This window comes from Cladophialophora immunda, assembly GCF_000835495.1.
Source record: "Cladophialophora immunda strain CBS 83496 unplaced genomic scaffold supercont1.2, whole genome shotgun sequence".
Taxonomy (NCBI): domain Eukaryota; kingdom Fungi; phylum Ascomycota; class Eurotiomycetes; order Chaetothyriales; family Herpotrichiellaceae; genus Cladophialophora; species Cladophialophora immunda.
In genome coordinates this window covers 6,097,909-6,110,830 of record NW_015622542.1, presented here as the reverse complement: position 1 = coordinate 6,110,830, position 12,922 = coordinate 6,097,909, and the positions used below count along the sequence as shown (strand labels likewise).

Sequence of the window (12,922 nt, the reverse complement as noted above, 5' to 3'; positions counted from 1 at the left end):
GTTCGAATCCCGGGGGACGCTGTGGTCTGAAGTCCTCCAGCTCTTTCATCAATGGCAGAACGTTGTTCCATTTCCAAGATTTGTCTCCAGTTCGGCAGGCCCACGCCTCATAATCAGCAGCTGGCCCTCTTGCAAGAGCTTGGTAATTCACCGCAGAAGTACCACCGAGTTGTTTTCCTGAGAGAAACACTATCTCTCGGTTATTCAATTCTTTTTGCGGTACGCTGGGTATTTGCCAAATCCCGTCGGTGTCTCGGCCGAACAGCTGGTAGACGAACTTCCCGGGGATGAGAGCATCTGGCGACTCGCTCGAATCTCTACCAGCTTCGATGACCAGAATTTTCGACTTTGTCTGAGACGCCAGTCTCGCGGCAATGAGACAACCGGCCGTTCCGCCTCCGCAAATAATGTAGTCGAACAAAGACCCTTCCAATCCATCTTCATCTGAAGCAGTCTTCGTGCTTGAGTACATGATTGCGATTAGCACAAATGCCGGTCTTGTCCCCAAAACTTGAGAACACACTTTGAGGATTTTGATGTGTTATTCGGACGCCTTTATCGGTTATCAACTATCGCCCAATTGCGGGCCTGATGTTGGGTACAGAGTATCTGGTCTGCCTTTTTTCCCCATTTCTTTCTATCCTTCTTGACATATTTGGTTTACATGGATCATAACATTCGCATCTGCAGTCTGAGCCGAGAAAGAGACAACTGAGTATCTTTCCTACCCGAGAACCTCGTTTTGCCTTTCGCCGAGTCTGGGCAGCAGATGCGCGTCGAGATTAGGGATTGACCATGTGGAGATTGTCGAAGCTGCAACCATTCCATTTAGGGTGCGCGGATAAGCAGCTGCAGTCTAGCTATCCTTGGCTATCTATGTAGCACGCTAGGACCTATGTAGACTCTGATTTGAACACGGCCTCCAGAGAGATGGACAGGAGAATCTGGTGCTCGTGACACCTTCTTTAGCGCCTCCACCAGAGAGTGATATATGTAGGTAGATAGTCATAGCAAGAGCTGTGTCTTATCACATCGCGAGCGCAGCATCAGCCACGCTTCTATCTACTAACCCCAACGGCATTATCGACAATGGGTCTCACAGCCGTCCCACCCGTCGAAGCCTTCCCCAATGGCACGCCCATGGAGCAGGTATTCGAAGCCCTATACCGAGATGGTGCGGTGCGCATCAAGGGCCTCCTCTCACAAGCCACCATCGACGAGATCAATCGCGAGCTCAAGCCGTACTTCGACGACGACTTCAACTCGGGCCTCGACGTCTTCGCCAAACAAACCAAGACCGTCTGTGGTCTGGCGGGGAAGTCTCCAGCGGCAGTGCGAGCCATCCTCCAGCACCCGACAGTCAAAGCCGCCGTCGACGACGTGCTCACCGTGCGGACCGATTCCTGGTGGGGAGACTCGCGCAATTCCTGCACCAGCCCGCCACTATTGTCGAGCTTCTTCACCGTGCGTGTCGGGCCCGGGAGCGCTCGGCAAGGCCTGCACCGCGACGACCAAGACCACCACGCCACACACACGCACGCCGACCCGCGCGAGACCACCAAGCTGGGCTGCATCGTCGCCACGTCCAAAACGACGCGCGCCAACGGCGCCACCGAGGTCGTCCCGGGCTCGCACGTCTGGGATGACGAGCGCAAGCCCCGGCCGGAGGAATGCACCTACGGCGAGATGGACGCGGGCGACTGCCTGTTTGTGCTGGGCAACTGCTACCACGCCGCCGGCAGCAACACCACCGAGAATGAGTTCCGCAGCGTCATTGTCACCTTGTTCTGCAAGGGGGTCTACCGCGCCGAGGAAAATCAGTTCCTTGCCGTGTCCAAGGAACAGGTGGCGGCTTACGACCACGACGTCCAGGACCTGCTGGGCTGGAAAGCCAGCGCTCCGTTTTGTGGCTGGACGGACTTCCGCAATCCCTACGACTTGGTCAGGAAAGAGGCGACGGTGCAACGCGACCTGTTCTGAATATGTACTCGTCCTGTAGCCCGGCGTGTCCGAAGGCAACATCTTATAATCAAAAAAGGAGAATTTTAATCTGCATCCTACTATCATCATTGGTCTTTTTCGGGGGTAGTCCAGGCCGCGTTTTTGCCCAAAAGAGAATTGATGCTCCCTGCGGTGTCGTAGTTTGGAATGGCTTTCTAGATTTTTGGGTGCCACCAAGTTTTCTACTTCGAATCAGCAAGACTGTGGCATTCTTGGTAAAAGTCTCCAACTCGACCTCTGATGGCGGAACGTGTCGTAAGAACGACTTCAAACTTGACCTTGAAAACATGAGTCGAAGTTGGAGTTTTATGCCTCGACATATGCCACACAAACCCTATCTGAGTCCAACCTTGAAGGGCGTTAGGATCTCTCTGACCAAGACAATGGTACTAAGAGCGCCTACCAAAGAACATGTTCTACCATACTATCCATGGCAACTTTACTATGAAGTAATGAATTTTGAAATGTCGTTCGTTATAAGCTGAGTTGCAGCGCAGGAGACTCCTTTCCTTGCTTCATCCTGCACAAGGCAGTTTAGCTACAGGCCCTCCGCTATATATGTCAAGACACACCTGATAATCCAGAGACATAAGCGGCTTGAGCCCTTTCGTCCTCGATAATATTTACGCATCAAGCAGCTTCCTCCGGATAAGCAGCCTGAACTTGGATCTCGATCAAACATTTGGGTGGAAACAATGCCGCTACACAGATTGCTGCCCAAGCAGGCTTGTTGTTGCCCTTGCCAAAATACTTCCTGGCCACTGCCCCTATTTTCAGTTGCTCCTCCTGTGGCACGACACCGACGTGAAACGATGTCATATTAAAGACGCCCGCCCACAATTGTTCGGGACTGAGATGGGGAGATGCGACGGCCAGAGCCCGCTCCACATTTTGCATGGCGACTTCGAACTGCTGCGCGTGGCCTCCTTCGAACTGCGAGCCGTCGGCGCCATCGGGCGTAAAGGGCGAGTATTCGTCGGATTCGCCGATTTGACCGCCGACGGCGACAATGCGAGCCCCTTTGACCTGGAAGGACGAGGAGCTGCTGCAGCTGAAGACTTCTGCGAGGGTTTCGGCGCCAGGGTAGAAGTGACTTTGGACAAAAGACATGGCGAGATGCTCGGCAAGAGGCTCAAGCCCAGACGCTGCTCTGAGGGTGAGTGGAAGCCGGCGGCGGATGACGTTGGCTGAAGGTCTCAACAGGCTTCAGGGTATCGGTTAACAGATGATTGCACTACTTTGAAGGAGTCTCGAGAGGAACGATGTGATAGTATTGAGCATTTTCACAGCGGCGGTCATTAATGTTCTATACACTGCGTGTATCAGTTCTCCGGAACAAATAATAGGACCGCACTAGGCAGGCAATGTGGGGCCCGACACCTGCTTCAAAAGACAACGCTAACCCAGAATAGACAAAATCTCAGCTAGAGTTTCTTTCTTATCAACGTTCAGCATGGCCTCGGTCATGAGTTAGTCCTCTTACAGGAATCTGTTCAGATGGCCTGGCCAGTCGATAGGTCTCGATTTGGTACCTGCAGGATGGTCGAATGCCTTCAAATGCGGCACCTCGATCTGTCCTCTGTCGCCTTATGGAGTTCTACTTCAGCGCCGCGAAGCCCACCACCGTCCTTGACCAGATACATCCCTTCTCGTTCCTCAACATCGGCGAAGGCGTTTGGCTGACTTCAGCTCCGTTGACTGATCACTTTTGACGAGAAGACTTTCCGGGATTGGACAATACTAGTCCCCAGAATGACAGACAAGGTCGCGGCGAACGTCAACAACACCCGGGTCCGCTCCAGCATGGACCTGACAGGGTTGTCGGCGGACGAGATTCAACTACGAGTCCAAGGCCACAAGGGCGAGCTGCCTCGCCAGTTTGGAACCCTGGCAACCATCTCCCTGGCCTTCACCATCACCAATTCGTGGATTGGCATCTCCGCCGTCTTCCCGACTCCGTTGTTCGCCGGCGGTGGCCCGGCGATCTTCTGGGGCCAAGTGGTGGCCGCAGTGGCCTGCAGTTTCATCAATGCCGGACTGGCCGAGCTTGCCTCAGCTTTCCCATCCAGCGGGGGACAATACCAGTAAATTTCCCCGTTCATGATGTTGGAGATTTCGGGCGCGCATACTAATCCGCGGCATTTCAGCTTTGCATTCATGGTCGCCCCTCCCAAATATCGAGCTGCCATTGCTTTCACGGCGGGATGGCTCAGCGTCGTGGCTTGGTGGATGACGGCCGCGTCGGCGTGCATCTTTTGCGCCCAGATCTGTGTCAACTTGGCCTCCTTTTTGAACCCGGACTATGTGTGGACTCAGTGGCAGGTCTACCTGGTCTATGTCCTCCTGACGTGTCTCGCGGTGGCCATCTTCGTCCTCCTCCCGACCTTTATGCCCAAGACCGAGATTGCCTTCTTCCTGGCCAGCATCGTCGGCTTTGTGGTCTTCTTCATCACGGTCCTGGCCGCTTCCGACACGAAACAATCCGGTCGGACCGTGTTCACCGCGTGGGACAATCAAACCGGATGGAATGATGGGATTGCTTTCTTCCTCGGCCTTGGGAGTTGCATGTACGTCTTCTTAGGTATGTGGTTCTAATGGGGACTCGGAACAGTCTGTATCATGGACACCTTAAACTGACAAAGATCTTGTGTGAGCAGCGACCGACTCGGCGACTCACATCGCGGAGGAGATGCCAAACCCTTCGAGGAATGTCCCCCGCGCGATCGGCATGACTATGATCATTGGAGCGACCACCAGCTTGCTGTGGACGATTGCCTTTATGTTCTCGACCAATGACCTTGACGAGGTTTCGCTGTCATACCTCCCCATCCTGACGGTCTTTTACCAGGCCCTGAGAAATCAGGGAGGCGCCGCCTTTCTGGCGGTTTGGCTCCTGGTCGTGTACTATGGCGCGACGATATCCTGCTTTCTCACCGCCGGGCGCCTGACATGGGCGTTTGCCCGAGACAACGGCCTCCCCTTCTCTTCCATCTTTGCCAAAGTCCATCCGACGCTCCAAGTGCCGGTCAACGCCTCACTCCTGACCATGGTGTTCTGCATACTCTACGGGCTGATTTACATCGGATCCACCACCGCGTTCAACAGCTTCATCTCGTTGTCGATCCTCGGGTTGAACATTACATACGCCATTCCGCAAGCCATCGTCTTGGTCCGCGGCCGCGCCAACGTCCTCCCGGCCCGTCCGTTCGACATGGGCCCGATCCTGGGCCCGTTCTGCAACGCCTTCTCCGTCCTCTGGACCCTCTTCTACACGGTCCTGTTCAGTTTCCCCGTCTTCTTGCCCGCGACGGCGCAGAACATGAACTACGTCAGTGTCGTCCTGGTGGGCGTATGGCTGATCACTATGTGTCTGTGGTGGGGTGGGAAGCGGAAGACCTTTACCGGACCAGCCATTCAGATTGACGGGCTGGAGATGTTGAATGCCGCAAACACAGGTACCCTCACGGCCGGCAGCATGGGAGAAGCTCTAGAGTCGAAGGATGAGCCGATGGCTTCTTGATCGTTCTTGTACCCTAACAGCAATTTTATTATGTATCCGGTTTTATATTATTTTTCGGTGATGGATTCTTCAAACTACGACTTCCCACTCAGAGAAGTCGTAAAGTCAATCACTTGGAGAGGAGGGCAGTCTGGAAGGGGTACGTAACTATGCTTCTGACCCTTTTGAAGGTACTTGACCCCAAGACTCGTTCCGTTTCCCGGTGCGCTAGCTTCTCAGGCGTAGTACCGTACAGTGCTTTGTGTAAAGATGGCAACCACAGGATAAGTGACACTGCTTTAGAGCTTGCTCAAGTTTGGTATTATCAGTTGGATCTAACCCGACCCCTGTGGGGACTGTCACGATCTTTCGCGTCCAACAATTACTGTAGCTTCGCGAGATGCTATGGGAAGGCGCTCGCCTGCGCTTCACCACGAAGCAAGGTTGGTAGGGGATTCTATCGAGGAGAATCGAATAGGATCTATGGGGTGCTCATACTGGCTACGATGGCTGCGTTTATCGACTGGCGAAAGACTGCATACTACAATTTGCCTGACACCGATAAATTCTCAGTGAGCTCCCCGCGACAAGACGCACCCAAATCGACCTCGAAATGCCTGGTCGACCGGTCGCACGCAAGCTTCTGCAGGGCCTTGGGCTGAGAGCATCTCGAGTGTCTTGGAACCAAGGACCTTGACTTTGGGGGGACATCTTAGGCCCAGCCGTCTCTCTCTTTCAAAAGCGCCGTGGGGCATTTGGCCTCGGCATATTCTTCTCTCCTGGCCCAGATAAGCCGTGGGCAAAATGCCGATAGGTACAAGGAGAGAATAAGACTCGCCATCATGTCAGATTCCTTCTGTGGACGGCCGCTGAAATGTCTAGGGCTTCCTCGAGGAACGTTGTAATTGCGCAAGATTGGAAAGCCGGGTCGGCCATCTCGAATGTTTCGTTGTGTTTTGTGTCAAACATTGCAAACTGAGAGTAAACGACATTTCGGTGAAGTCTAAATTCATCTCCTTGACGGTCTATGATCAGATCAGAATATTTCGTAGATTGCCGCAGCAGCTCGAGATGCGCGATTGCCGCGATCCCTGCCGTCGCGAACCTCTCAACCGGGGGCAACTGAGGTTGAAGTGACAGAAGTTGGCGGCCGGCAAAATCCACCGAAAGATAACTTTAATAGTGATAATCCACTTCATACACTGAACAACACTTGGTTTGCAATCATGCTTCAGAGCATAGAGGCGGAACGTCCGTTGGTACCCCATTGTCGTCGGCTTCGGAGGGAGGTGTGAGCATCGTTGTGTCGGGAGCAGCAGAGACTTCAACTTCATTAACCACAACATCGTCCTTCCTCTCTCTTTGATTGAAAAAGCCTGGATCGGGAGACTCCCAGGCATAGTCAACCCATTGAGAGCCGATAACCCCCCGAATGCCTTTGGCGAGTTCGCGGATGGTCTGCCGCCGCGCTAGAGACCACTCATGATCAGTAACGGAGTCGGAGGGAGTAATGGTCCCAGGTTCGGCATCGAGATCATCGGCTAGACCATCGAGAACGCTTCTCCACACTCGCATCGTCTCGTCGAGCTCTTCCACCTTACTGACCCCCATGACGCTGACACCGAGCCTTTCCCGAGGCAAGCTGAGAGCGTGGCCATAAGATACGTCGGTATTTCCTAGGGGGTCACCCAGGGAACCGACTTTGGCGCCTTCCCGTAGCCAGTTTTCAAGGGCGAATCTGACTGCAACAACCTCTAGCTTTTCTCCTCTGAACTCTGCCCATTTTGCGGCGTTGATGCAGGCTTGTCGGAGGCCATCTGGGGCCGGATGCCAATTGCCCATGGCTCCCACCGGAGGACCGGTCGACCTCAACAGGCCCATTCCAAGGGGACTAGCATTTGTCACAACATCTACCCCGGCGTTCACGAGCCGCTGGAGACCATCCGAAAGCAGTCGAGTGTTCTGCAGGGTGAAATTCGCATATGATTGAACAATGTCCAGTGGTTCGCCGGTCTCTCGCAGAATCATTTCAGCCAGCTCGCAAAGAACCAGCACAGGGTAGCCGGAGATACCGACATAATGGACGGTGCCTTCTTCGTCCCGGATGCGACGGAGCTCTCTTACGGCGCAGAGCACTTCCTCTGGCGAGACGAACTCGCAATCATGGCAGTAGACGACGTCGAGGTAATTAGTCCTCAGACGTTTGCAGCTTCTCTGGACGCTTTGTCGGATCCAAGATGGGGAATAATCGAAGATATCGGCGGCGACGCGGCCAACTTTTGTAAGGATGAAGTACTGATCCCGCGGATAGTGTCGTCGGACTAGGTCGGTGTCCAAAGCAGTCCCGAGGATCTCTTCCGCCGGCCCATAGTAAGGAGAGGTGTCAAAAGCATGGACTCCTTGTGCAAGGGCCTTCTGGACGAGAGACGTGGGACCCAATGCGTATGGGTCGACATTGTACTGTGAGGTCCATGTCAACAAATATCCAACCTCGGGAAGATAAGGTGCTAACTTACCTGATAATTGAAAGTGGCGGTCCCAAAGACAAGAGGGGGGAGTGAGTTGGAGAGTGGCGACCCCGACCTGGGCATGTCTTCGTCAGTCCCACGGACAAGCACAGTGTATGAGTCTGGTGAAAGAAGGGTATGTAGGTTGAATAGTCGAGGCGGGTTGGAGGTATCTAGGGGCAGGGTGCCAATGTAATACCTTTCTGGGCAACGGCGGTCGAAATCGGGAATTCTGATGGATGACACGAGCCACCAAAGACTCTTTTTTTGCGTTTGGTTCGATTCGGAAGTTTTGGGAGAGATGGCGACAGCGCGGTGGGGCAGTCCAAGGCATGCAAGGGATAGGTTCCTGCGGCTGATATCGAGCTAGAGAACAAGAAGGAGGTGAGTTGCCGGTGGCCTAGATTGTTCTCCTCCGAGTCACAGGCTGTCGCAGGCTGTCGCAGGCGGAGGGTGTGGATTGGAAAGCAATGTGTGGACCGAGATGCGCTCCAAAACGGCCAAGGGCAGGGCATCAATCAATCTGATGGGATCCTAGCGGGCAACAATGGGATGGACACCTGCATCGACAAGCGGCATAGTAGCATCTTCGCTTAAGCACGCAACGTTGACTCGTCACAGGTCAAGATAATGCAAGCCTGGAACATGGGGGATGGAGACAAACGCAGCGAAGCAGAATCGCGGACGACGCCACCCAGATCCATGACGCCTTCATATTGGCCTGGGCGCAGTCTTTGTAACCTGCGGCACAGATCTCACACCTTATCGCACCTCTGCCTCCGTCAATACCCACTTCTAACCCGGTGATCGTGGTGATCCTGGTCTTCCCTGCCCTTCCTCCTTACGCAAGCATCGAAACTGGTCGGCTTGACTGATCCGTGCTCCTTTTTTGGCTGCCAACACATCACCGTATGTAATAGCCACTAGCCAAATGTGACTTTGAATGTGTTATCATTTCTGGAACCTGCTTGAGCGCCAGGAGGGAGTATCGAGTTTCCCCAACCCTCTCCTGGATCTCTTTCGTTCGCTCTCGTTCTCTACATGTCTGCATCGACTTCACCCCGGGCCAATATATGGCCGATTCAACATGGTCCCAATTTCCTTCCTTGAGTGGAGAGTCGCTCATTGGGATGGAGCGGCGTCGGTCCCCCAACCCCCAAGGCTGCGAATATGGCAGATCTGATACCAGAGACACCGCGTCGGCCTGTCTGCTATCTCTTCCTGCATATAGCCACCCTTCCCTCGAAAGTAGAAGGAGCATCCATCCAAGACGTGAAAATCCCATTCTCTTTGCTGAAAGATTCTAGCGTAGACCCTCGCCCATGGTATAGTACAATCGATTTTTACAGTAGATCCCCATCCAACGCCGTCCGCTATGCTCGAGAAACAATTGTCGAAAAGAGGATTCGAGGAAACGAAGTGGTGTGGGCCGAGTTGGCCATCCAGTCTCGTTACCGTCCTTTGGAGACGGTCAGCCACAAGGGAGATCAATCTTTGTATATCTTGGGTCTCCAACCTTCTTTGATTTCTTTTTCCAACTTGGCCTTGTGCTCGGCGGCGCGGGCCTCCATCTCTATCCGTTCTCTTGCACGAAGAATCTTGCTCTGGAGGTAGAAGGATCCACCACCACCTTTCTTCGGCTCGTTGAGATCGTACAACTTCTTGAACCTCTCCATGACCTGTTCCATGTTGGTGGCGCCACCTTGGGGAGGCTTCACGTTGAGAATCTTGCAGGCTTCGTCAAGGGTCATTCCGGAAGCGGCGGCGGTATTGACGGCACCCGGGTCACTTTTCGCAGCAGCCCTTGCATATTGTGTCGATGCTTGTGCTTGCTTGTATGCCTCTGCAAAGGCCCTGCCAAAGACACGCCCGCCGGTTAGGACGATCTGGGCGATAATTCGATGCGCCTGCGACGGTCAGTCCATGTCCTGCAGGGAATGACGGGCTGGCAAGACCAGGAAACCAGGAGATACATACCATTGATTCCTGTCAGCGAAGCAACAAGATCAAACTGGCTGATGGCCGCAATGTTGGCGATGGCGGAGTGTGCTGTTCGTCGTCTTCGAGCGACAGAAGCTGCAGGAAATCTTTTTGCTTGTCGCCATTTCGGACCGGCGAAACTTCGCCTAAACATCCGCGGTTCTCTCGGTGTCACGTGCTGGGTCCCCCTTCATTATGACTTGCATGGATGGATCGCCGAACAAGTCACTGATCATCACGTCTCTGCCTGCGCTGTGCACATGCCTGTGCCGCAGTCAAGGTTGTCCACAAGACCAGCTCTCAAAATCGCCGAGCAATCCAATATCTGCCTTTGTCAAGCATGTCTATACCATCTGTTGTTGCAATTCTGCACCACAGACCTCTACACATCAATCAGGCTATCCTCACCTGAATCTTTCCGTCTCCGCACTGGTGGCGTCATCTGTTTAGGTATCCTTGGGTGTCATCCTCATGACCCTGCATTACTCGGTGTATGGCAGCATTTGGTACACACCGATCCCCTATCCGAACTGCTGCTTCAGCTGTACTGATGATTGTTCAGAAACACCCTGGATCACATCAATGTCAAGACCATCCTCATATGCACCTCCGTCTGATTCCTCGTCCCAGCAGGCCTGGGACCCCAACCCCCCCACATATGCTGCCTTCTCTCCAACATCCACCTCTGGCTACTCCGCTACATCGAAGCAGCGGTCTACGATCATTGTCCACAAAAAGTCGCCCTTGCTAGTAGCGACACCACCTCAGATCACTCGAGCCCTAGCCCATTCACATCCCTTCTTACTCCCGCTGAACAAACTCGCCGGTCTTCTGTCATGGAGCACTCGAGATCCGTGGGAATCATATCTGATGGTGGCGGTCTTCTGGGGAATCACACTTTATGGCAGTGAGATTATTCGCTTTGCAAGCCCGATCATCGTAGTAGTTGGTCTCATACTGGGAATGTACTCCAGACGCTATTCACCTCTGTCGTCCACCAGCAAAACCGGAGAGAAACACACCGCAAAGGGCCACAAAAGGGAACCCTCGGAATCTCAGTCGCACCATAAGACTCTCGATGAGATTGTCGAGACGCTACAGGAATTGACTGCCCGATGCAATGTCCTGTTGGATCCCTTCCTGAACCTGACCGATTTTCTCTCTACCCAGACCACACCGACTGCCGCTACGACCCGGCCAGCTTTGACGACTCTCTTCATCCGTGTTCTTTTAGTTACCCCCTTTTGGATTACCCTGACTCTTCCGCCTTTCTATATCCTGACTCCTCGACGAGTCATTCTTGCTGTTGGCACAATAATATTGACCTGGCATTCCAAGCCCGCTCGGGTGTCTCGGGTTATTCTCTGGCGTTCTGTCTTCATGCGCAAGGCTGCGGCATTCATCACTGGTTTGGAATTTGATACTTCACCGAATGCTAAATCTGGACCGTCAAATCGACCATCAATTGGAACCAGATCGAAATCTCAAGGCGACCTCGCCTCGGAAGCCGCAAACAAGCGGAAACCGGACTCTTCAGGCGTTCGTTTCACCTTTATACTATACGAGAACCAGCGGCGGTGGTTGGGTCTGGGGTGGACAACCTCTTTGTTTGCATACGAACGCGCGCCTTGGACGGACGAACATCTGAACCCTGCACCATCCAAAGAAGAGTTCGAACTCCCAGATGTGGAGGGTGGTTTGTCCCGGTGGAGATGGATCGACTCTGACTGGCGAATAGAGCATGGAGACGCCAAGTCACATAAGAGGGCGACAAGCGACAGCAAAATAGGAGCAGGTGGCATGTCGGGTAAGGCGACTGCCGATGATGGTGGAGGCTGGATATACTATGACAATAGGTGGGAAGATGGAAGAAGGGAGGACGGATGGGGCAGATATACAAGGAGACGCAAGTGGTTCCGTGATGCGGAACTTGTCGAAGCGACACCGAGCGTTGAGGACACTCCAAGCGGCACCCCAGCACAACCTCTGTCGGACACGGAAGAGGTCAAGGTGAGGAGAGCAAAAGAGGTTGCGAAAGGGGTCGGCGGGTCGGGAGACACAGTTACCGCAGACTCAAGACCTCCTACAGAGAAACCATCTGAAGCAGATCAAAAGTCCAATGACGCCAACAGCACTGTCAAGTCGTCAGGAGTGAAGAAGCCGGGCAGCTGGTTCTCGAAAAGAGACCGGAGTGATAGCAAGAGCTCTAGTGGGAAGAATACGGGCCAGCTCAGCACACGGAGTGATCGGAGTCGCGATGGGCCCGAGGACGACATGCTGGATAAATGGCGAGATGCTCCTGGACATCGAGCATTCAGTGTCCAGGAGGACGTTGCTATGAGCCTTGGATAGGGATTGTCTTGGTGGATGAGAAATGTTATATTTTGTATCACCTTAAATACCACGGTCTACATGGCGAGTTACAATAGGAGTAACAACTAAGTATTTGTAGTTTCAAGTGACATCCTTGTTATTTGTGTATGGCCTGAATGTGCACCTTGCGGTTTGTGTTGTTTTCAAGGCCATGGCATCGACAAATACGAACGATCATGAGCAAGCTGCATCGACGTCATTTCTACCAGGATCAACTCACCGTGCCCTCCACTTCTCCTCACACCAGCAATCCTGGTTTGTTCTTTTCGTTCATCTTGACTGGTGTTTTTGACCACTCTCGTTGTCAGCAACAGGGATGTCTGGATCAGATCGGGCCCCTCAAGTGTCCAAGCCACTCGTCTCTGGCTTCTGCCTCGAAACAGCCACCATGTGGCCCGTGGCCCGAGAACCCTTGGGACACACCCCCAAGTGCGATCCCTAACCTACCACCCTACTAGGACCAGGGTTCGCTCCCTAGAGGGATCGAGACTGACGTCAAGTCACCATCCCTTTGTGGCACAAATGCCACAGCAAGGCAAGTGATATGACGACTCCTATGCTG

At 53.5% G+C, this 12,922-nt stretch overlaps 3 protein-coding genes across 4 annotated transcripts; 1 reads left to right on the top strand and 2 right to left on the bottom strand.

Annotated features, from left to right (window-relative positions):
* Window positions 1-5,774: 5,774 nt before the first annotated feature.
* Window positions 5,775-8,560, bottom strand: PV07_04304 (uncharacterized protein). The gene is made up of 2 exons (XM_016391096.1): window positions 8,017-8,560; window positions 5,775-7,960 (listed from the first exon to the last, which is right to left on the bottom strand). The coding sequence occupies exons 1-2, from the start codon at window positions 8,089-8,091 to the stop codon at window positions 6,725-6,727; spliced, it is 1,311 nt and encodes a 436-aa protein (XP_016252998.1). The 5' UTR covers window positions 8,092-8,560; the 3' UTR covers window positions 5,775-6,724.
* A 235-nt stretch (window positions 8,561-8,795) lies between these two features.
* PV07_04303 lies at window positions 8,796-10,241 on the bottom strand. 2 transcript variants are annotated; one of them, XM_016391095.1, is made up of 3 exons: window positions 9,985-10,241; window positions 9,524-9,914; window positions 8,796-9,466 (listed from the first exon to the last, which is right to left on the bottom strand). In XM_016391095.1, exons 1-3 carry the CDS (start codon window positions 9,985-9,987, stop codon window positions 9,459-9,461), a joined length of 402 nt encoding a protein of 133 aa, XP_016252997.1. In that variant the 5' UTR covers window positions 9,988-10,241; the 3' UTR covers window positions 8,796-9,458. The 2 variants fall into 2 exon arrangements, with proteins under 2 accessions (XP_016252997.1, XP_016252996.1); XM_016391094.1 differs by having other exon boundaries at window positions 8,796-9,914.
* On the top strand, window positions 10,227-12,449 carry PV07_04302 (uncharacterized protein). The gene is made up of 2 exons (XM_016391093.1): window positions 10,227-10,493; window positions 10,550-12,449. Exons 1-2 carry the CDS (start codon window positions 10,481-10,483, stop codon window positions 12,337-12,339), a joined length of 1,803 nt encoding a protein of 600 aa, XP_016252995.1. The 5' UTR covers window positions 10,227-10,480; the 3' UTR covers window positions 12,340-12,449.
* Window positions 12,450-12,922: the final 473 nt, after the last annotated feature.